The sequence below is a fragment of the Petaurus breviceps genome, unplaced genomic scaffold, assembly GCF_028583685.1.
Source record: "Petaurus breviceps papuanus isolate PSGF00001 unplaced genomic scaffold, PetGlider_PUasm1.0 90779, whole genome shotgun sequence".
NCBI lineage: Eukaryota > Metazoa > Chordata > Mammalia > Diprotodontia > Petauridae > Petaurus > Petaurus breviceps.
The window spans coordinates 11,067,439-11,093,330 of NW_027187344.1; the positions used below are offsets into that span (position 1 = coordinate 11,067,439).

At 44.1% G+C, this 25,892-nt stretch overlaps 1 protein-coding gene across 1 annotated transcript in view; it reads left to right on the forward strand.

Annotated features, from left to right (window-relative positions):
- Positions 1-11,239: 11,239 nt before the first annotated feature.
- EEIG1 (estrogen-induced osteoclastogenesis regulator 1) overlaps positions 11,240-25,892 on the forward strand; it is a 43,857-nt gene continuing 29,204 nt past the window's right edge. The window contains exon 1 of the mRNA XM_069069530.1: positions 11,240-12,572. Coding sequence (XP_068925631.1) covers positions 12,427-12,572 — 146 coding nt within the window. The 5' untranslated portion in view covers positions 11,240-12,426. The remainder of the gene's footprint in view (positions 12,573-25,892) is intronic.

Sequence of the window (25,892 nt, forward strand, 5' to 3'; positions counted from 1 at the left end):
GTGAAAATAAAGATGAAAATTTTTCCCTATCCAAGTTTATGGACTCCCCAAAATCTATTTAGGTCCATGGATCCAAGATTCCTATTGTAGACATCCAATGGTGAGATACAATATCATTTTGCTTTATTTATTTATTTTATTTTTTGGAGGGGAAAGGCAGGACGATTGGGGTTAAGTGACTTGCCCAAGGTCACAGGGCTAGTTTTGTGTTAAGTGTCTGAGGCTGGATTTGAACTCAGGTCCTCCTGATTCCAGGGTTGGTGCTCTTTCACTGTGCCACCTAGCTGCCCCTACGATATCATTTTATAACTGGAAGGAGACCTAGAGTTCACTGCACCTCCCCTGCTTTATAGACAAGAAAACCAAGGCCCAGAAAGGTGATGTGATTTGTCCAAGCTTGTACAATTGGCCAATGGTGGAAGTAGGACTAGCAGCAAAGCCTCCTGACTCCCAGTCCTGTGCTCTTTTCTATTTTTTATGTATATATTTAACTAACTTATTTTTAGTTTTCAACATTCACTTCCATAATATTTTGAGTTTTGAATTTTCCTCCCCATCCTCTCTTCCCCCAACCCCCAAAACAGTGTGCAATCTGATATAGGCTCTACTTATATATTTATATTAAAAATATTTTCACATTAGTCACGATGTAAAGAAGAATTAGAACTAATGGAAAGAAGCACAAGAAAGAAGAAACAAAACAACAAAAGAAAAGGAAAGCAAATAGTATGCTTCCATCTGCATTCAGACTCCAAAGTTCTTTCTCTGGATGTGAATAGCAATGGAAACATTGTGAGTCTTTTGGAGTTGTCTTAGATCTTTACCTTGCTGAGAAGAGCTAAGTATCAAAGTCAATCATTGCACAATGTGGTTGCTACTGTGTACAATGTTCATTTCACTCAGCATCAGTTCATGTAAGTTTTTCCAGGTTTTTCTGGTCTGCCTGCTCATCATTTCTTATAGCATAATAGTATTCCATTACAGTCATATACCACAACTTGTTCAGCCATTCCCTGCACTCTTTTCAATACTTTAGAATAGTGAGTGTTCTCTAGATTGTAAACTTCTCTACTCACTGGTAAGCATCTTGGAGACAAGAACCATGCTTTATGCTTTTGTACCCCCAGCTAGCAAACTATCTAACATATAGCAGGTACTTACTCAATGTTTGCTGAATTGCATTACCTATACAAAGGACCAAGCCAGAGTTAAGTGATGATGATTGCTAATAAAAAATGAGGAGAAGGATGAAGAATTTAGAAAATGAATGCAGTTGGGGTGGCTAGGTGGCACAGTGAACAGAGCACTGGCCCTGGAGTCAGGAGGGCTTGAGTTCAAATTCAGCTTCAGACACTTAACACTTACTAGCCATGTGACCTTGGGCAATTCACTTAATCCCAATTGCCCCATAAAAAAAAAAAAGAAAATGAATACTGTTGGGTTATATCCAAATTCCAAATTTTTATTCTATTTATACTATTTACTATAATTTGCTAAGTTTTCCACAATGTCATGGTAAGAATACTGGATTTGCAGTCAGAGAAGCCAGGCTCAAATCTTGGCTATCCTACTTACTGTTTTGGACAAACCACTTAACCCTTCTGGGCCTCAGTTTCTTCCTCTGCAAAATGAGAGGGTTGGACTAGATGATGTCTATTGTCCCTTCCAGCTCTAATTCTGTGATGATAATGAGAGATGTCGGTTAGAACATTGATTAGACACACAAATTGGTCTGGGTTTCTAGGTGAAAGGTCCAGTTAGCCCGAGGAAGTTATATAAGCCAGAGTGACTGAATGTCCTTCACAGTGACTTCTGACTAAGGAAGTTGGAGTTCATGGGTTGGGTTTGGACTTTATTGCTGTTCAGGAGACAAAGTCTCAAGCCCCGGAACACCTTGTGCAATTAGATTTGCCACAGCCCCATTTGTTCCTAGGGCTGTGTTATTTACCATTCTGGAAGAAAGATTTCCTGCCAAGGACTGCTTAGGTTTAAACCGGTTTGGCCCTCTATCCTTTGTCCCTTGGCCCCTGGTTCACACCTCTGAGAGGAAAGTGAAAGACATCCAGCCTATTTAGGGTCTGCTTCCTGCTCTGCCCATATAAAAGGAAGGCAGGAGCCCATATTTCACTTATTCATTCAACACTTGAATTAAGAGCCTACTGTGTGCAGAGCACTGTGCAAGGGTGCTGGGGAGACACAACATTTAGGTAAGATGTGGTCATTACCCTCATGAAGCTTACAGCATTTTTTGTTTTTGCTTTGATCCAGACCTGTTACTTCACAGATGGATGGAACTCCAGGTGTGGAAATTCCTTCCACCAAAACAGATCAACAACTCATCTGTAGTTTTTATAGTCTTAGGGATTCTAGGGGTACTGAGAGTTTAAGTGACTTACCTAAGGTCACACAACCACTATAGGTTAGAGGAAGGACTTGAACCCAAGTCTCCCTAATTCCAAGGTCAGACCTCTGGCTATTTGACACTACCTTCTCAGCTTACATCTCTTGGAAGAAAAGATAGAGCGATCATGATATCAGACACTATTATAGGATCATAAATTTGGAGATGAAAGGGATTGTAGAGGGCATCGAGTCAGCTCCTGATTTTATAGTTAAGGAAAGGGAGGACCAGAGATCTGGCAACTTGTCCAAGTTCACACTGGTGGAAGGCAACCAAGTCAGGATTTGAACCAAGGTCCTTTGACTCTAACTCCACCCTAAATACATTAGCCTTGTTGTTCCTGACCTGGAGGGATCAGGGAAGGAAGAGTACTTGGGGGATGTGGCTTTGTAGTTGGGCTTTAAAAGAGGGCCAGCATTTCATACATAAGGATCAAATGGAACAAGGGTATAGCTGTAAAAGGTGAACGATATGTTTGAGACAGATTCAACCAGTTTAGTTATAGCCCAGCAATGGACGGAAGGAAGTGATATGAGAGTTGCTTGGAAAGGCTGGCTGGTTTCAGAGTGTGTAGGGCCTTGAATGACAGGCAAAGGTCATACTCAGTAGGCAATTGGAAGCCTTGAGTGTTTTTTTAAAGTAGAGGAATGATGACCAGAGCTATGAAAAAGAAAGATTATTCTAGTAATGGTTTGAAGGATGAATTAAAAGGGGTTGAGAGTAGAAACTGGAAGATCTGTTAGTAATCAGGTTTTTGTGATTTAAGACATATTGGCCTCTTCAAATCCTAGACAAAGCCCCAGGGTACTAAACGAATATTGTGTAGAAAAACCTTTTTTGTTGTTGTTGTACAGTCAATTCATCTGCATCTGACTCTTCATGATCCCATGGACCATACTGTCCCTGGGGTTTTCTTGGCAAATATACTGGAGTGGTTTTCCATTTCCTTCTCCAATGGATTAAGGCAAACAGAGATTAGGTAACTTGCCCAGGGTCACATAACTAGTGTCTGAGACCATATGGGAATCCAGGTCTTCCTGATTCCAGGCCCAACACTCAATCCACTGAACCACCTAGCTGCCTCCTTTATTTTACCCTAAAGAAAATGCAAGACCAAAGGGACTCATAGGAGCCCATTAACAGATAAAGAAACACATAAAACACCCAAATAGTCCATTAGCTATCCTCTGAAAGGAACAGGATAGTTGCCTTTGAGGCAACTCTGAAGTTGATCCCTAGACCTTTCACTGAGAGTCCTATTCAATCACTCCCAGACACAAGTATGACCCAGTGGTTTAGAAAGAGGTGTCAAACACACAGCTCAACACTCCTTGGCTTCACAGAATCAGATTAAAATATGACTGGGAAATATTCAACAAAATAAATAAAAATGCAATGTTAATATGTGGTCTCCTTTTTTAAAAATTACATTCATTTTCTGTTACATTTTAAGTTCTGAACTGTCTTCTTTCCTCCCTCCCCATCCCACACTAGAAAAGGTCACCATTTGACACAGATATGTGTATGTATATATGTATATACACACATGTATATGTTGTGTATATATACATTTATATATCTATGTATGCAAAATCACACTATGCATACATCTATCAGTTCTTTCTCTGGAGGTGGATAGCATCTTCATTCACAGGTCCTTTAGAGTTGATTTGAATATATAACTTAGTCATTCACAGCTATTCTTCAAACAATATTGCTGTTACTATATATAGTATATGTTACTGTATACTGTATAGTCTTGGTTCTGCTCATTTCACTCTTCATTTTTTCATGCACCTCTTTCCATGTTTTTCTAAAATCAACATGCTCATCATTTCTTACAGCACAGTAGTATTCCATCACAATCATATACCACAACTTGTTTAGCCATTCCCCAATTGATTGGCACCCCCTCAATTTCCAATTCTTTGCCACCGAAAGAGACCTAATAGTGGTATTGCTGGGTCAAAGGGTGTATACAGTTGTACAGCTCTTTATAACTTTCAATTCAAGATTGCTCTCTAAAATGGTTGGATTAGTTCCACCAATAGTGTATTAGTGTCTCGGTTTTTCTACATCCCTTCCAACATTTGTCATTTTCCCCTTCTCTCATTTTAGGCAGTCTGATAGGTGTGAAATAATATTGTAAAGTCGTTTTAATTTGCATTTCTCTAATGATATTAATTGAGAGCATTTTTATATGACTATATATAGCTTTGATTTCTTCTTCTGAAAACTGCCTGTTCATGTCCTTTGACCATTTATCAATTGGGAATTTGATATTCTTATTCTTATAAATTTGACAAAGTTCTTTATATATTTGAGATGTGAGACTTTTATCCAAGAAATTGTCTATAATTTTACCCCCAATTTTCTGCTTTCTTTTTCTTGGCTACTTTTGTTTTATTTGTACAAAACCTTTTTAATTTAATGTCAAAATTATTTTATACCTCACAATGCTCTCTATTTCCTGTTTATTCATAAATTATTTTCCTATCCATAAGTCTGACAGGTAATATATTCCATATTCTTCTAACTTACTTATGATATTTACCAAGGTAAGATCAGAATGGATACATGACCTATATCATCTAAATCATTTTGACCTTATCTTGGTAAATGGTGTGAGACATTGGTCTACATCCAATTTCTTCCTGACTGCTTTCCAGTTTCCCCATCAATTCAAATAATGAATTCTTATTTCACAAGTTTAAATCTTTAGATTTGTCAAATATAAGGTTACTATAATCATTTACTATTGTGTATTATATGTCTACTCTGTTCCACTGATCCACCTTTCCATTTCTTAGCTAGTACCAGATAGTTTTGATAAGTACTACCTTAAATGCAGTTTAAGATCAGGTACTGCTAAACCTCTTTCCCTTACATTTTCCCCCCATAAATTCCTTTGATATTCTTGACCCTTTGTACTTCCAGATCAATATTTTTATTATTTTTCCTAGCTCAATAAAATAATTTTTTTGGTAATCTTATTGGGATGGCATTGAATGAGTATTTTAGGTAGAATTGTCATTTTATTATATTGGCTCTTAGCAATGGACTTTTCTCCAATTATTTAAATATGACTTTATTTGTATAAAAAGTGTTTTATAATTATGTTTATGTAGTTCCTGGGTTTGTCTTGGCAGGTATACTCCCAGGTATTTTATGTGATCTACAGTTATTTTAAATACGGTATCTCTTGCCTCTTCTTAGAAGATTTTGTTGATGATATATAGAAATGCTGATGATTTATATGGGTTTATTTTATATCTTGCTAATTTGCTAAAATTATTAATTGTTTCAAATAGCTTTTTGGTTGAATCTCTAGGATTTTCTGAGTATGTCATCACATTGTCTGCAAAGAGATAGTTTTATTGCCTCTTAACCCATTCTGATTGCTTCAGTTTCTTTCTCTTCTCTTATTGCTCTTGCTAGGATTTCCAAGAAAATACTGAATAATATTGATGATAATGGGCCTCTTTGTTTCACTCCTGATCTTATTGGGAAGGTAATATGTGGTTTTCTAAGTCAATACATAGGGTTAGAGATCCTAATGTACTTGCTTAGTGACCTGGTTTCTATTTGAGTTTGACACCATTGGTTGTCATTGTCATTAGGAGGCAAACTCACTTTAGGGCTCCTGAACAAGCAATCTTCTCACTGGAACTGTGCTGTCTAACTAACTTAGTGAATTTTCTCTGCAAGTAGTCTACCTCTCAGCAACTATAAAGGTGGATTTCTTTCTGCAAGGAACATGATGCATGAAGAAATTCTTTTCTCTTTCTAGAGGGTCTGAACTCTCAAACTTGGGGCTACTGTAGAGGAAAGTAAGAAAGGCTGGGGAGTTTCCTCATGGGCTCAGTAGAGACAGACAGACAGACACACACACACGTACTCTTCTCTGATGTGCTTCTTCTATTAGAAATCTCTGTGTCTTGACTGTTGCCATCCCTTGAGACAGAAAAGTTCACTCTCAGGATCTCTCTTCTCAGGCCCCATGCAAATGTATTAACCTCCCTCATACCTCTGCTCTTGTTCGTTCAGTCATTTCTGACTCTGTGATCCCATTTTGGGGTTTTCTTGGCAAAGATACTGGAGTGGTTTGACATTTCCTTTGGCAAATAGGGTTGAATGACTTGCCCAGGGCCACACAGATAGTTTCTGAAGCCACATTTGAACTCAGGTCTTCCTGACTCCAGGCCCAGCGCTACTGTTCTCCTCAAAAAATCCTTATGTTCCAGCTTGACCAATCTTCTCACTATCCCTTGCGTTTTCTTCCCATGCTACCTTTGCCTTTGTGCTGGAATTCCCCTTCCTCCTGAATCTCTGAATCTTACCATCTTTCCAGGCCAGGCTCTAGTTCAACTTTCTCCACAAAGCCTTATTGGACTTCTCAGACAAGACTATGTGGGTGGATTGGGGGCCCTATATGTAATGATGATTATCAGGTTAAGGGACTTTATTCCATGGGCAATAGTGAGCCACTAAAGACTTTAGAATGAGGGAGCATGTGAGTGAAAAGAGTGCTTTAGAAATTCTGCATGGTAGTAAGTGCTGGACTCGGGAGTCAAAAAACCTGGGCCCCAGGCCCAACTCCAACACTTCCTAACTATTTAACTTTGGGCAAGTCATTTGATTTGGAGTCACAGGAACTGGATTCTTTGGTCTCTTAGTTCTTACTTGTGTGACCTTGAGCAATTAATGCAGTTTCTCTGGCCTTGATTTCCTAGAGGGTGTTGGCCTAGATTATTTTTAAGGCCTTTTCCAGCTGTAAATCCTATAAGCCCCTTTGATCCATAGTTTCCCTTTATGGAAAATGCTGATAATAATATCTACCTTAGATAGATACTACCTTACCTTACAAGGATAGTGTAAGAAAATCTTACTGAACTGAATTGAAATGAAAGTAAAACCTAATATGCTATTTTAGTGTGAGCCATTACTGTCAATTTGCAGAGTGGAAGGACTAGAAGGAAGGTTGAGATATGTCACAAACAGACTCTAAGGGTCTGAACATTCTCTTTGGTTCTATTCTAAACATGCTCATGTCTGGAGAGGGAGGTAATGGAGTGGGAAGAAGTTTGGCTTTGGATTCTTAGCTCCTGAGTCTGCATCAGCAGGCTTACAATGGAAGCAGCATTGGAGTCACCAGGACTGGTTCAAAACCCGCCTGTGACATTTACTACTTATGTGACCATGAGCAATTCACAACTTCTCTGGGCTTCTTCTATAAAATGGAACAGTTGAACTAGATTAACTTTATGGCCCTTCCTAGTTCTAAATCTAGGTAGTAGAGTGGTTAGAGCACTGGGCATGAAGTTAGGAAGACCTGAGTTCAAGTCATGGCTGCTTACTAGATGTGTGACCCTGGGACAGTCACTTAAGCTTTGTTTGCCTTGGTTTCCTCAACTGTAAACTAAGATAATAAAAGTACCTACCTGTGTGAGGATCAAATGAGATAATACTTTTGAAGCACTTAGCACAGTGCCTGGAACATAGTAAGTTCTTAAGAAATGCTTGTTTCCTTCCTAAATCTCTTACCACAACCTGACTCCACAGGCAGAAGAAAGAAAGGGCATCTTAAAACTGAAAATGTCCCCTCTTCTGTGCATTCAAAAGCTAGAATAGTTGGGATTAGTAATTACTGAACTATTACAGGATAGTATCTGTATACTTTGCTTTCCAGGAAACTTTAACCTAATTTGATCTTGTGTCTTACTTCAAATTTACTAGGAAGTCTACTCTGAAATTTCTCAGGCCTGGAGCTCAACAGAGTCCCTTGGAACCAACTCAACTACACTGCTTCAACCTTTCCTCCACCAAATGGGGAAGTCATATATACAGTGCAGGGCAGAGGTGGGGGGGCAGGGAGTTTTCTCCACTCCTGGCTCAGGCTCCTGTGAGCTGAGTAAAGGTTAAGTTGCCCTAATGATGTTGGCACTGGCCCTGCCTGTTCTAAAAGAAGCACAAATGGCTGATTAATGAGAACTGGTACACACAGAGATGGGAGCCCTACATTCAATTAGGCGTAGCTCTTTGAGAGTTATATGAAACCTTTATCTCCTTGTGTACTAGTTCAAATATTAGCAAGGTTCAGGCCACAAATCAATATGTCTTTCAGCCTATCGGTAGATAGATCAGTCTTGAACTTCACTGCTTCATCAGCTCTGTAAATAGTCTGAGTAATAAACATCAGTGATTCAGCAATGGAGAGCCTAGCCCAGTCTTTACGAATGGGTGGGGAGGGGTGGGCAGGAAAAGAGAATCCTTGGTGTGGTTAGTGGAAAAATTAAGAACAGTGGTTTTCAAACTTTTTGGTCTCAGGACCTCTTTGTACTCTTAAAAATTAGTGAGGACTCCCCCAAAGAACTTTCGTTTATGTGGGCTATATCTATTAATAGTTATCATATTAGAAATGAAAACATTCTAGTATTATTATGAAAATAGTTTTGACTTCATGGACCCTCTGAAAAGGTCCCAGGCCCCCCCAGGGGTCCCTGGACCACATTTTAACAATCACTGGACCACAGTATTCGGCATTGAGAGATCCAGTTATTTGTTATTAATTCGCTGTATGACCTTAGGCAAATCATTTCCCTTCTATGTCACATATGAATTATATAATATCTAAGGGCCTTTTTACCTCAAAAATCTTAGGATTTTATTTACTGAGCCAATGAAAGGACCAAACTTCTGAACCCCTTTTTGGATCCAGTAAAACTAGAATACTAACCATTCCTAGAACTCAGCATTTGTCTCCTACTTCTCTTCCGATGCCTAGAATATAACCACTATTCACTAACTTTTGAAATCCTTATCTTCCTTCAGTTTCCTAACCTCCCTTCCCAGGAGATTACCTAGACTCTTCCAAATGTTAATGTTTACTCCCTCTTCAAATTGCTTTGCATTTATGTATAGGCTGTATCCAGCCAGTAGAAAAAGTGCTCTTTGAGGACCAGGAATATTTCCTTTTTTGTTTTTTTGTATCCAACTAGCAAAGTTCAATAAATGATTAATAAATATTGTCAAACTGAATTGAATTTATCAACACCACTCCTCCCCAAACAACCTGGTCACTTGATTTCATTCCTCTTCGGTAAAAAGATGGGAGACAGACCATTTGACTTCTGAGACAGAATCATCTAACTCAACCCTATGATCTTATGACTTCAAATTACTTAGCGTCCTTGAGTGTACTTGAAACACCTTCACAGAAAGTTATCAGACCCTAGCCTACACTTGGCCTATGACTCCAGTCATACTGTACACTGGCCTTAGCAACGTCGCTAGCAGTAACTCCCCAGACCATGTTCAAGGACTGGAGGACAACAGCAAACAGAAACAGGGGGGTGTTCTTTGGGAGGATGGGGGAGCAAAGAGGGGCTGCAGAGCTTTTCTGGCTGGGATGCTTCCAAACTGCTTTAGATCTTTAGGGTTTTATCCCAGCTGGTGTTCTACTGCACTGATGAAAAGACTTCCAATCACTCACATAACCCTTCCTTGTACCAGCCCTGTTACATATTCAGATAGAAAGCAGTTACAATCAGAGTCCAAGAATCTACTCCCTTATTCCCCTGAGGCCTGGGAAGTCAAGACACCCAGAAGAAACCTGCTGGCCCCCGCTAGGAGCCCCAAAAGGAAGGGGGAGGGGAGAAGGCAGGGAAAGCATCCAAGAGCCCAACCCACATGCCATAGAAGGATATCTGGCAATCAGATCAGCTCTGTTCTGTTACTGTGGTTACACGTACAATCCTACTGTTCACATGCAAGAGGAGCCAGTTAGTCCAGGGATAGTCCTGAGCTATTTATCTTCTTACAAATCCCACTCCTGGGGTCAAGAACTGCAGGTTCTTTACCTTCAACCAGGCAAAATTGAGCTGAACCAGAAAGGTGGGGTAGGGGAGGGAAGGAGAAACGACCATTTTGTTAAGTGTGAGGATGTTGTTGGAGAGGAAATGTCCACCAATGATTCTCCTCCTGCAACAGATATGAAAACAGCTCCAAACAAGAAATGGACAGACAGAAGGTCTCTGAAAAGTGCGTCTAGTGGCCCCTTCTCTTGTGAGATCCCAGGTGCCGGAGCCCATATCTTATCAAAACAAATTATATTAAGTTAGCACCCATTTACCCAAAATCTACTGTGGAGAAGGGTCACTGCTAGGCCTGAAGAAGAAATAGTTATCAGCTGCAGTCCAGAAGCTGGGGAACACGCTGCAAAAATCCCTAAAAATTTAATCACAATACAAGATTTAAGGGATCATTCGAGACAACAATAGAAAACCTTTCACAAGAAGTACCGATTAGTTACTGAAGTTCTTCTAGAACTGGGAGGAGGGAAGGTGCAGAGGCTGATGTAGTTATCCCCATCAGACAGGGTGGTCTAGGGATACTTTGGGTGGAGGGAGTTTTTATTGATTTTGGTTTTCCGCACAAATCTGAGCGTAGAAAAGGCATTCATTAAACCCTGAATGCAGACTGAAACCATCCCAAAGTTGTTGGCCTCTTCATTCCAGCCCCTACTCCACTTTTTTTCCTATTGTCCCATCTCCTTCTCCCGCTTTCCTGCCGCCCACCTCCCCCAACTCGACCTCCCACATCACTCCCCTCTCCTACAACCCGACTCCCTTTTTCTTCCACCGAGCTTAAGGGAAGGAGGCGGGCTCAGTCTCCTCCTCCAACCAATCACTCAAACCCAATCAACCTATTCCTCACCTGGGCCCACCCTCCCTGTCTCCATCCCACCAATCCTCAGCAGCGCTGCTCCTTCCCTCCCTCCCCTTCTGACCGGCCAATCCTGGGCTTATATTCGGGTCTCCTCCCCGCCCACCCCTCCCTTCCCCACTTTCCTTCTGCTACGCGGGCGGCCGCGGGGCCGGCATTCTGGAAGGGGAGCCGTCCACCTCTTCGTTTCTCCCGCGGGTGCCGGCGCTGCGTAGGGAGCGGAGAGGCTGCGGACGGTGGGGCGCTGCTGCGTGGGGCTCTGCTGCGTGGGGGCGCTGCTGCGCGGCGCTCAGTGGCTGGGCTAGCTCCCAGAGTTGCTTCGGAGCGAACCCGCAGCTCGTCCGGACCAAGGCCCCGGGGCAGAAGAGGGTGGGTTGCTGGCTTGGGCCGTGGGGTGCGGTGAAGCCCCAAGGTCCTTGCGTTTTCGCGTCTCGGCTGTGTCCGGAGTGGCCCGGGGTCTGGGAAGGGGACTGTGCTGAGGCTGGACCCAGCTGTCCGAGGAGGAGACGCAGCCTCCGCCCCCCCCCCCCCCCCAGGCGGATTGGAACCTCGGTGCCTCCGTATCCCCCACCCCTGGGGAGTTGCAAAGGACCCCTCCTCTCCTGCCGTCGTGGCTCCCTTCCCGGGCGATCTTAAATCCCAGGAGGAAGGGCGAGGGCTGTAGGTGCCGTAGCTGCACGCGGCAGTGAGCGGGGCCTCGCTCCCTCCATCCCAACAGGTTTGGGGGCGGGGGGCGGGGAGGAGGAGCTCGGAGCGGGCTGGACCCAAACTCTCCCGATTTCTCCCTCCATGGGGCTGCAGAAACCCTCCTGGAGCCCCTTCCAAGAGATGAACTGAGCTCGGGGGACGACCCTCAGTGGAATTGGCAGAGCATGGACTTGGGAATACTTGATTAGACTCTATGCAGCGAAGAGCGCCCCTTGGGGTACCACCTCGGAGGTTCTGACCTGGGAAGCCTTTTGGAGTTTTGTTTCTTCTCCCCTTGGAAATGCACGAATTGTTCCCTCGCTGCTCCTCCTCCTTCGAAGGCTTTGGAGGCAATGAGCTCCCATCCAGGGCCAGCTCTACAAGAGTGAAGAGACCCAGGCTTTTGAACTTGAGACTTTGTGCTTATTCAAACTGAGACTTTCCTACCCCCACTCCACCAAACACCCATTTCTCCGACAGTGTTTGAATTTGACTGACGACTTTTGGGCCTGTTTGATCTCCTCTCTTCTTTTTTAGAAAAGGGGGGTGGAGGAGACTGTTAGGTTGTTTTTTTTAATCCACGGTACAGGGTTTTAGTCTCAGGGAACTTGCCCATGGCTTTCTTGATGAAGAAGAAGAAATTTAAATTTCAGACTACTTTTACTCTGGAGGAACTGACTGCGGTCCCATTCGTGAATGGTGTGTTGTTCTGCAAAATCCGGCTGTTGGATGGCGGGGATTTCGCCAGCTTGTCGTCCAGGTAGGAATTGTGTGCCTATTATTCTCCTAACAGTCGCTCCAGCTGTACTGGGCTACATTGTAGCTGTCCCATTCTCATGGAGGGAAGGGGGTACATGTTTGGGGTCCCAGAGGTTGTCTTTTAGGAAACTGGAGAGGGCACATCTGGAAAGCCCCAACAAAGGGGTGTGTAGCTTCGAATAAGTGGGTCAGGGACTTGAAAAATTATTTTGTATTACTCCCAGTTGCAGCCAGAGGCAGATTTTTAAATGCTTGGTGTGTTTAATGGGAAGCTTGGGAGCATTTTGGGCCACATTTCCTTAGTGTTTTAAAAGAATCTTTGCTCACAACAACCCTCTGAGGGTAGGTAGTAGGTACTTGTAAGTATTCTTATTCCCCCCTTATGGCAGCTGAGGAAACTTGAGGCCCTCCCTATGTGGTAAATGTCAGAAACTGGTCTAGAACTCAAAGGCTCTTTCCACCACTTTTTGATCTCTTGCTAATTTCAGGCCTTTTGAAGCAACCTCCAACAGGAGTAAAGTGTTTAGCATTCATCGATTGGCAGTAGTGGTGCCAGCTACATGGGATGTGTGCAATATTTATTTCTACTTTTTTTTCCCTCCCCTTGAGACTTTTAAAAGCACTTCTCCAGTAGACACTGAATAAATATTGAGGAAATATAGATGGATCAGCTGGTTTGGGAGGGTATGGGAGGCCCCAGCTCCTCCATCTTGCCCTCCTTCATCTCATCCTCCCCCTTCTGAATTTCCAGAATGGACTCCTGTTTTCAGAAACCCCTTCAGGTACAAGTTTCCAGAAGCTCGATTGAATTTGGAACATAGTAGGGGCACAATAAGAGAGTGTAAGGTACCCAGATTGCTTCTGTTCCCCTTCCCCTTGGCTTTACTGTCCTCTTAGGGCTGCAAAGGAGTTGCTTTGCATTGCAAATGGCCTTGTAAAAAAGGACTGCTTGTTGCCAGGATTTTAGGAGTCTCGGATTAGCTTGGTGAATTATGCACCCCACCTGTACTGATCCAGCTGACTAACCACCAGCTGGGAACAGTGTGTAAATGGTGGGGAGGTCTTTTGAAATTATATGGGCAGTCTCAACACTACACCTTGCTGTGCACTGTTAACTGGTGCTGGGCCCCAACAGGACTACCCTGCCCCCATGTGCTTCTGAAACCTTCTTCCTCCTGTTCTCAGTAACTGTTACCTCTCCTGTGAGTAAAACCTGCCCCAGATAATCGCCTAAATTCCTGATCCATGGTTGCCTGCTTAAAGCAGTGTGGAAAGAACTGGATGGGGTGGCCTTGAAACCTGTTGCTCAGTTTTCCCAGAGGCCAATTTATCCCCCTTAGAGCCTGGGGGCCCCTCTGCTTTAAGGCAAATCACTGAACAGCCCTTCACTGCTAGGGGAGAGTGGCCAGATTTACAAGGTGGAAGAGATTTGCACATCCAGAGAGGAATGTGGGAATCTCTCCCTCTCCTTTTCTCTCTCCCCTTCCCTCCCTCTCTCTCTTTCTCTTCTTCTCTCCCCTCCCCCCACATCCCCTTCTAGCAAAGCTGTTGCCCAGATAGAAATCTGCTCTGGGAAGAGTCACATCATAACAACTTTTCCTTACAGTCTCCTTCCCTGCTGGATTTGATTTGATTTCTCCTTCAGAGTGGTAGAAGCTGCTTATCTGAGGAATTCTTGCTGTTTGCCTGTGCTGCCTCTGGAGGGGATGGGGGCGGGGGATGGGGGGTGGGGAACATAGTTGTTTTAGGCCTTAGAAGCCATGTGAGGACCACCCAGGCCTGGTCAGCAAAGCTGTAGAGCCACATCTTCCCCCTCACATTCCCACACCCCCCAGGCAGGTTGCAGAATGCAGGCAGACAGCAATCACTTGCATTGCTTGCTAGCCCTGGGGTCTGGCTGGCCCAGCTTCAAGCAGTGGCTCAGCAGGCTATGGGGTGCTGATTACAGCTGGGCCCTAGTAGAGGACTTGGCTGTAATTCAAACCAAGCCCACGGCAGTAGTTTTTCAACTGCCCAGGCCAGTCATAAAGCAGCCTCTGGAGCATGGGCTAGCTGGCTGACTTCTAGAGATTGCTCCACTGCTCTTACCTGTCTGGCTTTTCTAGACAGCATGTAAACCTCCAATCTGCATTTGGAAAGTTACTGGTCTTGGCGAGAGTTGCCTGGATTTCACCTTTTCCTAACCTTTCTTCTCCTGGCAAGGCTCTGTGCCTTCCCAGAAACTGGCTGGGTTTTAACAGCTCTGTATCAGAATCTTTTGTTTGAGCTCTAATGCATCTTTCCTCCTTTTTTGTCACCTTGAGGAGAACAGAAGGTTGAAGAAAGCCTGGGGGGTTGCTTCAGAGGCCCCTTGACTGAAGCAGGCTTACAAGGTCCCAGAGCAGGTTTAGGGCTATGGCGAGCAGGCAAGGGCCTTGCTCTAGTGACAAAGTCCTGGGCCTTAGGATTGTGAAGGCCCCTACCCTTCATTGTTCCATAAGGTGTGGGAGAATTTGAAAGTGCCTGCTCATAGGGTGAGTTGGGAGTGAGGGACAGCAAGTGATAAATGAGTTATTTAAAAAGGGAAATAATTATGCCACCTATCTTCCTTAGGAACTTGCTAATAACCCCTGAACACTCCGTGTCATTTCAGTGTGATAGTGGTGTTGCAACTCGGCCCATTTGTTCTTAGGATGCAGATTCAGAGCCACACCTCTGCAGAGCTTGTCTTGTTAGCTCTCTTTAAGTCCATTCAGCACCATAACTCCCTGGGTGCACAGCTTTCTTACCTGACCCAATTTGAACAGGTAGAACAGGTGGTAGTGTTCTCCCAGGATGGAGGCTGGCTTGTTTGCTGCAAGTCTTTTGGGCTTGGGAGGAGCAGTAGAGATGTCAGGTAGATACTGACACAAGACCTGCTTTCCTCCTCTACTCCCATAGGGAACTTTTAGGGGAGCTGTACTGTGCATGGAATCCCATGTTTGGATGGGTCAGAGACATGTGAGTAGGTCAGAACTGTTGTGGTTTAGAATAAATAACCAGGACTAGGAGGGGAGTTTGGGAGGTTGTCGGTGACCCTCCCATGAGATGGGAGGCAGCTGTGGTACTAAATAGAACACTAGATTTGAAGTCAGATCTGGGTTTGAATCCTGGCTCTGCCATGTATGACCTGTGTGACCTTGTCTCTCAGCCTCTCTGGACTTCAGCTTCCTCTGTGAAGTGAAGGAGGTAGACTAGACAGCCCAACCCCTTCCAGCAAAATCTCTGAACCTATGATTTCCCCTTCCTTCATCCCTCCCAGAGGTCTAGAGCCCTAAATTAAATTAGAAGGTTACCCTCAGTCAGCAATCATGAATTTAGTTAAGGCACTGCCAGACACTGTGCTACATTCTAGACATAGCAAGGCAAACACAGAAGATGGTCCCTGCCCTCCAGGAGCTGCTGGGCTTTGAGGGAACTATTGGATCCCGGCCACCCAACCATCAAGTTTCTAGGGGCTTTGGAGCATTTTGAAAAGAGTGGGTCAGTCAGCAGCTTCCCCAGCTGACTTAGCAAAAGCCAAGTGCCCAGGCCTCCGAGGAAACCCATCCAAGCCTTTCAAAGCTCTTTAATGCATAGACTGTCTATCCCACATGTCTTGGAGTGGGTTCCTGTTCTCCCAGCCAGGCTGGAGACGGGGCCCTGCTGGCTTGCACCATTTTGTGTAGCTGGTGGCGCCTCACCCCCTAAGAGACAGACTAGATGCCAGGTGAATGGTGAGGTGTGGAGAGCAGACTGGTTCTCAGGATATACTTGCTAGTCTTTGTCTAGAGGGACAAATACCTTTCTACTGCGGAAGGCCGTTCTTGGTCTTGTTTTTTTCTCTTCAGCTTTGACTTCTGAGCAGGTTTCTAATTATCTCTTCCCGAGTCTCTGGGTTTTCTTGTAAAAACTACCGGAGTGGTTTGCCTTTTCCTTCTCCATCTCATTTTACAGATGAGAAAACTGAGACAAACAGGGTTGAGTGACTTGCCCAGGGTCACACAACTACAAAGTTTCAGAGTCTGGATTTGAACCCAAGAAGATGAGCCTTCCTGACTTCAGGCCCTGAACTTTATCCACTGCCACACCTAACTACCCTAATCTGACAATGGTTAGTGCCCATCATTTTAATCTGGTTCAGTGTCTGCCCAAGTCATTGAACTTGGTGTTTGCTTGACACATATACACCCTACCCTACCCCTGGCCAGCAAAGTGTACTTGGCTCCCCTCGTCGGTCAGGCAGTTGACCTTACCTGAAATAACCCAACTTCATAGGCACCAAAGGCATTGGCCTTTCACCCCAAAACATTCTGGTGATTGTTCAGTTGATCTGGAATACACAACTGAGACCTTTTTGTAGTAATTAAGATATTTCTTCTCACCATGGATTGGATAATATGAGCATATAATAACTGACAAGTATATATATATAGTGCTTGGAAAAGCATTGTAGCGTAGTAGAGAGCTGGTCCGAGAGCCAGGAGGGCCCTGGCTTCAGTCCTGCCTCTGTATACTGGCTGTGTGCCCCTGGGCCAGTCATTTAACTTCTCCCAGCTCTAGGCAGCTCTTCTAAGATTCCAAATTGCAGAGAAGGTGCTGAATTGCTTAGGCAGGGAGAGTCTCCTCGTAATAAGAGGATCTGTGCTGATGAAATCACAGGCCCAATCCCTATCCCAGACCTTATGCCTATATAATGATTTAGGTTTGCAAAGCATTTCATGTAGGTTAGCTTGTTGTAATTACTAAATTGAGGTATAGTAGCTTTAGGGGCAGCAAGTCCTCATCTCTATGGATATTCCTCCCTGGATCTCCAGGAAGGAGTGCCTTTTGGTTTTAGGGTCCTAAGCTCTTGGCCCTTTCGGACACCTCCTCCCAGGGAACCACATGAGCCAGGGCAGGAAGAAAGAGCTGTGCCCTCCAGCTGATTTGTTATGCTAAAGGAGTTGATGCTCTGATTAGTCCTACCTGAAGATTCAGTCCAGTTAGAGCATTTGTTAATGCTGTGTGCTAGGTACCACCCACCTAGAGAGAGAAATGAACTAGCCTTTGTCCTCAGGGAGCTTACATTCTCTTTGGGGTGGGGTTGGGAGAAGAGTGGGAATGTTGAGGTGATGATAAGATAAATCTGGGTAAATACAAAGTAAGTAAATTACCCAGTTAAATACAAACTTTGTAAAGTTTTACCCATTAAATAAATACAAAGTTACAATAACTAGTACAATCAGGAAAGACCTGAGTAGAAGGCCACAGGATCTTTGCTTTGCAGAAAGCTAGGAATTCAGCAGAATGGAGGCGTGTACATTCCAGACACAGGACTTTGGACCACTTGTACTTATGTTTGAAGGTGAGAGGTGGGATGTCATGTATGGGAAACAGCTGGTTAGCCAGACTAGAACAGAGAGCATATGAAGGACTGTGATTGAGAGAAGATTGGAACAGGTAGATGGCAGCCAGATTGTGGAAGGTTTTAAATGCCAGGCTGAGGATTCTGTATTTTATCCCAGAGGCAATAGGGAGCCATTGAGGATTTTTGAGCAGGGGAAGTGATCTCATTGGAGTTTTGTATTATTCAGCATGATCATTTTTGTAGCTCTGTGAAGGATGGATTAGAGAGAGGAGAGGTTGGAAATTAAGAGACCAATTAGGAGACTTATAGTTGATCCTCATGACAACCCTGTGAATTAGGTGCTATTATTACCATTTTACAGTTGAGGAAACTGAGGCAGACAGGTTAAGTGACTTGCCCAGGGTCGCCCAGCTAGTGCCTGAGGCTGCATTAACTCATGTCTTCCTGACTTCAGGCCCAGGACTCCAGATGGGTTTGACAAGACTTGGTAACTGATTGGTAAACATCATCTGATGAATTTGAGAGAGAGGACAGAGTAGAAAATGATTCTAAGAGAGTAGATCTATGATCCATCCTTGTGAACTCTGTGATGTTGCTGGGACAGAAAATTTAAATTTTTTCTGCTTAAGGGAAATAATACCAGTGTTAAACGGAGCCACTTGGTGTGAGGCCTCCTTCCTTCTGCCTGTAGCCTGGATTGGTTTAGCAGCTTTCAGTGTTGGCTTTCAGTTGGCTGTTACAGTTTCAGTCCTTTTGCTAACAAATCCCTGTGACTTTATAGCTCATTAGAGACAAGTGCATGATGGGTATTGGGGTCTGTATGCAAGGCAATCGGTAAGACCTTTTAATGTTCCAAATTTGCCTCCTTACTTCCCTCTTTGGGCTTCTTTCTCATTATGGAGAATGGCAGCAAAACTTTACTGTGTCCTAAATCTGATTTAGAAAATCCAAACCCTTCCCATCATGAGTGACATGGAGACAGAATAATGTCTCCATCAAGTAAGGAACCAGATACAGGACAGGACAATCAGACTGGATTGAAAGGATGCTCAGGGTGAGGCTTGGAACCCCCCACAATGCCAGGTGGATAGAGAGGAAAGGATTTGTACTGCTTTTGTGTCTACTTTTACCTTCGGTTCACTTGGACTATGTCAGATGCACTTATGTGTTTATATATCATCTCCCCCATTAGAATGTAAGCTCCCTAAGGGCATGAGCTATTTTCCCCTTTTTTAATACCCCTAGCATTTAGCACCATGCCTGGCACATAAGGCTGACTGACTGAAGGGAAAATGGGGAGGCTGCAAAGGAGTTGGGTACAATAGATGGTGGACCTAGATGGGTTTGGAACATTGCCATATGTCTGAGTCACTGACTGTGGGCAAAAGTTGGTCATGGCTGGCAACAGCTAAGACCCTCTGAGACAGTCTGGCTTTCCTATTGGCTTTGTCCAGCTCCTTCAAGCTGGAACTGACTAAGTTGCTGACTCTCTGTCTTGTGATTAAAAAAAAAGGGTTCTCGGAGAAGGAAAGGGCATTTTTTTCCCCCTGGACTGTCTGTGTAGTGGAGCAAAGAGAAGGAGAAAGGGTCTTTCATTAGGTACAGGTTGAATTTCTGGGACCTGGGCCCCATCTGGGTCAGGGGCTCTCCATCCCAGAGTAAGAGGGACCCATCCACTCCTCAGCCTGGGACCTGTGGGGAGAGGGTAGCACAGAGAATTCCTCTTACACTCTAGCCTGTGAAAAGCTAGAAAAAAAGGCCTGCCCCATGTTGAGTGAGCCAGACAGAGGGTCCTTTGTGCTGTGATCGTGGTGCTCGGCTCAAAGAGGGTGAGAACTGGAGTTCTCCACTATAGACTAGGGGCTGGGAGGGAGGGGGTCGAGGGGGTCAGGGAGAGAGAAGAGGCATTTTCATAATTTCTGTTGGAAAGTGCCATACACTCCTGCTTCCTTTGGTTGTTACCTCAGCAAATGGGCTTCCCCAAGCCCCCCAGAGGCATAAAATAATGAGATGGAGACAGAAGGGAGAGAAAAAAGGAGATCCTTAGCTGAGATTCCAAAGACAGGTGGAAAGGGATTGGGATTCCAGTTGGCCAATGTGGAAAATTTTTTTTTTAATATTAACTGGTATAGAAGGATTGAATCACTCCAGATGTGAGAACAGGGATAGAGAGGCTTACCCTGCTATGTCAGGGCTTGCCTGATGTCTCCCAGCCCACCACCATTGTCCTTTTGCAAGACACCCGTATTTTTTGTCTGTAGGTGGCATCCTGTGAAAGCCAGGTCAGTGGCTCACTTGAAATTTGTTTTAAATTCTCCCTCCTGGGGGTGGCTAGGTGGCACAGTGTATAGAGCACTGGCCCTGGAGTCAGGAGGACCCGAGTTCAAATCCAGCCTTAGACACTTAACACTTACTATATGTGTGACCTTGGGCAAGTCACTTAACCCCAATTGCCCCTTCAAAAAGCAAATAAATAAATAAATCCTCCCTCCTTTATGTCCTGCTGGGTACAAAACACCCTGTTCTCCTCATTCTTTGAAAACAAGGATGACAACCACAAAAACCCCTCCCACTTGAGCCCACCTTGACTTCAAGCTTCCATCCTATTATGTCTCTTCTTTTCACAGTCAAACTCCTAGAAAAAAAGCTCCTTATCTCTTTTCTCACTTTTCTACCCACTGGCAGAGTGGGTAAAGTGCTGGATTTGGAATCAGAAATAGCTACCTACGTTCAAAATCCATGTCTGCTGCCAACTACCTGTGTGACTTTGGGCAAGGTTTTTCCCTTCTCTGAGCCTCTCAATTTCTTCATCTTAAAATGGGGGTGTTGGACTTGTTTGTTGTTCAGTCATTTTCCATTGTTTCCTACTCTTTGTGACCCCATTTGGGGTTTTTTTTTTAGCAGTGATACTGAAGGGGCTTGCCATTTCCTTCTCTATTTCATTTTACATATGAGGAAACTGAGGCCAACAAGGTTAAGTGACTTGCCCAGGGTCAAGTGTCTGAGGCCAGATTTGAACTCGGCAGCTCTCCATGCACTCTGGCGCCACCTAGCCACCCAGGTGTGGTGCTAGATGACCTCAAAGCCCCTTTCAGTTTAAAATCTGTGATCTAATGATCTTTTGAGATCTGGCTTCTGACCTCATCACTCAGCTGACACTTCTCTCTCAAAGTAATGAATAATCTCTTAATTACCAAGTCCCATGGTCTTTTTTTTAGCCCTCATCTGTCTTGACCTCTTTCTCAGCATTTACTACTTGCTCACCTCCTTTTCCTGGATACCCTTTTTTTTTTCTGAGTTTTTATGACCCTGCTCTCTTGTTTCTCTCATGCTGCCTGACCCCTTCTCTGGACCCTTTGTTATACTATCTCCCTCCTGCTGCACCCTAGCTGTGGGTGGAACTCTAACACTCTGACCTGGGTCTCATCTTTCTCTTGGTGACCTCAGTAGCTCCCATGAGTTCAATTACCATCTATGCAAATGACTAGGTACGGAGATAGCATATTTCTGTGTGTATCACTACATCTATCCAGCCCTACTCTCTCTCCTGAGTTCCAGTCTCATATTACTAAGTGCCTAGTAAACATTTTGCCTTGGATGTCCCTTAGGCGACTCCAACTCCACCAGCCCAAAACAGCTCATTAGCTTTTCCCAAGAAGCTGCCCTCTCTTCTTAACTTGCCTATTTCTCCCCAGGGCATCCTCCCCATCACCCAGGTTCACTTCCTCAAATCATCCTTGACTTCTCCCTCTGTAGTCAATTAATTGACAAGGCTTGTCAGTTCTGCCTTAACAACATCTATTACATCTGCCCCCTTCTCTCCACTTTATTTGTCATCACCCTAGATTAGGCTCTTATTACCTCTTAAGAGTCTGTCATATCATAAGGGTTTTTTCAAAAGGATTTAGGGCTAATAATCCATATGTGTGTAGGCATTAAAGAAAATTACAGAATGAGACTTCTCCTGAACTTGGAATAGTCTGATCATTGGTTTCCTTGTTTCCCATCTCTCCTGTCTCCAATCCACCTTCTACCCATCGCCAAAGTGATTTTCCTAAAGTATAAGTCTGTCCATGCTACTTCCCTGCTCAATAAACTCCTGTGGCTCCCTATTACTTCTAGGATCAAATAAAAACTGGTTTGATGGTTAAAGTCCTTCACAATTCAGCTCAAGCCTACTTTTTTGGGCTTATGTTTCTTCCCATCTTGCATTCTGTGTTCCATTCCCAAATGGCCTTGCTATTCCTTATATACACAATTCCTTCTCCTGTCTTTCCTTAGGCTGCCCCCCCCCAACCTCCACATGCCGGGGATACACGCCTCTGCATGTTGGAATTCCTAGTTTACAACAGCTCTGGGGCTGCCTCCGACCAGCTAGTAGTGCCTCTTCCTGGAATGTCTCTCCTTTTACCATATTTATTATGCATGTACTTATATGTATAGATGTTATCTTCCTGGATAGGATATGAGTTGTTTGAGAGTGAAGATTGTTTCATTTCTCTCTTTTTATTCCTAGTGTTCTGGTACATAGTAGGTACTTCATTGCTTGTTAATGGATTGTTGTCCCTTCTCCCCCCCCAAAAAAAAGCAAACCTGAAGAATATGGTGGTCCGTGTAGAGCTGATATCATATTACTTGCCTTCTCAAGGGGTAGGGGAGAAAGGCAGGAGGGAGGAAGGGAGAGATTTTGGAATTCAAATTTTAAAAAAATGAATGTTAAAAATTGTTTTAAAAATGTTAATTGGAAGCATTTAACTATATATACATCTACATGTGGATATATATATGTATACACACACACTTTTTTAAAGAGTATTGGGGGTCATAGGTCCCCGTTTCCTGAAGTTAGTCCTAGCTCCCTCCAGAAAAAGGGAGATGTTGGCCCCTAAGGACAGGGTGGAACAGCTGCTGCTTGTGATTTCTTTGTAACAAAGCAGGTGTTGGGATCTGGTCTTCTTCCTTCCCTTTGGCTTTTCTTCTTGGTCCCCAGTTCTCTCTTCCCACATCTGTTGCAGGGTATTACCCGCCTCCCTCCATTATCAGTCAGTGTCAGGAACAGCTCTTCCCCTTGTCCCAGGCAGCTGGGCTCCCACTCCCATCCCAGCCTCTTCTCTGGGCTCCAAAAGCCCCTCCCCCTGCCACATAGGCAAGTTTGTGTTCTCCAGCCGGGAGCAATGATGCCCTCACCGGGCTGGTTCATGGGGCAGGGAGGAGATGAGATAGGGATTGTTATTCCTCGGGTTGACCTCCATCAAAGTTGTCTTGTCTCCTCTCACTTGTCCTAGCTTTCCTGGATCAGACTTCTTCCAGTGGACATTGGATAGTGAAGAAGTGGGTGATTTCATTCCTAAGATGGACTTTGAAGGAGGCTTGGTCTGTGACCCTGAAGGCAGTTCTCATTTCTATTTGATCATAGGAAACTAACAGCATTGCCACCAAGGGATTGCACTGGCTACCTGTGTGAGGACTTGGTCACGAGGGGGAGTATGGAAATGGGGCTAAAGTGTGGATCTAGATCTCTGTGTCTTATGTTTAGATAGTAGTTTTATTGACCACTAGTATCTGTTGTCAGTACACTAATTGATATGCATCTGGATGGACAGACTGCCCATTGGCCTGGTCTTTCTCATTGCGCATATCCTGGGCAGAAGCGTGGGTGGACCAGTAAGCAGAACCATTACCTGGACAGAAAGAAGGCGATGGGTTGGATCATGTTGGGGAAGTTCCTCTTCACTTTCAGCAAACTCATGTTCTCCTTGAGACAAAACTCCAAATTTTTCAACATCACCATTCTTCCTGTTAGGTTACATGGCTGCAAATTCTAGAATTACACTATCTCTGTGACAAATGAGAATTGTGGATCACCCACAGGGCAAGGGAGAGATTTATGGTAGGCAAAAACCGGCTGCCACAAATGACTAATGCAGATTTACATAGGGAGATCTCAGCATTAAGAGATACCATCAGAGAGAAGATAGAAGATAAGAGAAGGTAGACTAGTTATAGTGAGAAGGAGAGGTAATGGAAGAACAGCCTGTGTCTTTGCATAATAACTATACAGTGTTAAAAGGCGTGTCACAAGAAGGTCCTTAGAACATTGGATAGACCCCCATGAAGGATTATAGTGGAGAAAATAGAAGCTTAGTTGTATTCAGCATGGGTTTTGACCTATAACACTGATAGACTTTGACTTTCAACAGTGAAATGCTGTATGGTTACTAGGCATTTCAAGGTTATTCTCTGGAGCCTGACCATACAACCCAGGGAGCTAGGTAATGCAGATTGTGAAGGTCTTAGAAGGTCTGGCATGACCAAGGTCACAAAAATAAGTAGGGGGTTGGGAAACCAGTGCTTTTTCCCCCCCTTGGTAGCATCTTTTAAAAAAAGTTTTGTTGGTTCTGTTTTTAAAAATATTGTCACTTCCCAGTGACTCCTTCTCTCCTCTAGCAATTATGTACAGTCAAGTAAAACAAATCCCTCCATTGGCCATGTCTGAAAATGGATGCCTCATTCTGAACATGTAGTCTTTCTGCTGAGAGGTCAAAAGGTTTGCTTCACAGTCTTCACCGTGGCTCCTTGAGACTAGAGAGAGTTTTGTCTTTGTAGCTCCAGAACCTGGCACATAGTAGGCCCTTAACAAATACCTTTTAGTTGATTTGTTCAGAATTCTGGAGTGTTGTTCACTTCACTGTTGTTTTTCTTTCCATGATTGTGGGGCTTGTGTAAAATTTTCTCTAGGACACACACATACACACACACACGTCTCTAGCCATTACCTCCACAAGTGGGGGACCCATATTCCTCACCATTCTTTGCTACTACAAAAAAGTGTTGCTATAAATACTGTTATATATAGGAAAACTTGCTGTTGTTATTATTCAGTCATCTTTCAGTCATGTTTGACTGGACCCCTTTTGGGGTTTTTTTTGGGCAAAGATATTGAAGTGGTTTGCCATTTCCTTTTCCAGCTCATTTTACAGTTGAGGAGACTGAGGTAGACAAGTGACTTGCCCCAGGGTCACGGAGCTAGTGAGTATCTGGCAGGATTTGAGCTTAGGTCTTCCTGAGTCCTGGCCTGGCACTCTATTTACAGTGCCACCCAACTGTCTGTTTTCACTGTAGCCTGCTGCACAAGACTATCCATTCTGTTCTTCTGAGACAGGAGTTTGATCAGACACTTCTCCAAGCCCTGTTTGGGTGACTTTGAATTGGGGTACTGTTTTGTGAGGGGAAGGTGGGATGGAGGCTGGGTGGCTTCATTTGCACGAGAAGGAAGGAGGTATGGGCTCAGGTTTGGTGGAGGACTTCTGTTTGGAGAATGAAATACTCTACTAGAAGAGCTGGGGTTTGTCTCCACTTGGCATCTGAGATCTGCACGTTTCTGCTTTTATCATCTCCAGTTGCGTGAGACAATGTTCCATGATGTCTGCGCTTCATTGCATGAAAAACAAATTTTACTTTAGCTGCTGCTTCCTCTTCCAGTCTCTTTGTGAACAACAGGAAATGTAGGTGCTAAGCTGGTAAAAAGTGGCTTTTAAAAGCCCCCTGAGAAGTCAGTGGTTATTTGATGAAGGGATCTTAGACTCCTAATTCATTTTCTTTTAAAAATGAGGCAGGATGGGATGTTCCTGAGCCCTTTGGGTAGTGTCCCCATTATTTGAAGTGGGCAGTGGAGTTTGTGCTGTATCTGGAAGGCACTGGGCCTGGGTTCATATCCTGACTCCCTAGGTGATCTTGGGCAAGTCACTTCTCTCCCTGGTTCTCACTGTTCTCATCTCTAAAGTTCAAAGACAGGATTAGATGACCTTTGAGGTTCTTTCTGGGTCTACGTCTGAGCCTGAGTTGACATTTGAATGGGAGATCCAGACCAAGCCAGCAGATGGGATCTGAGACTGACAACTAGAAGGGACCTCAGAGGCCATCTAGTCCAACCCCAACATTTTACAGAAATGGGAACTGAGGCTGTGGGCTAGA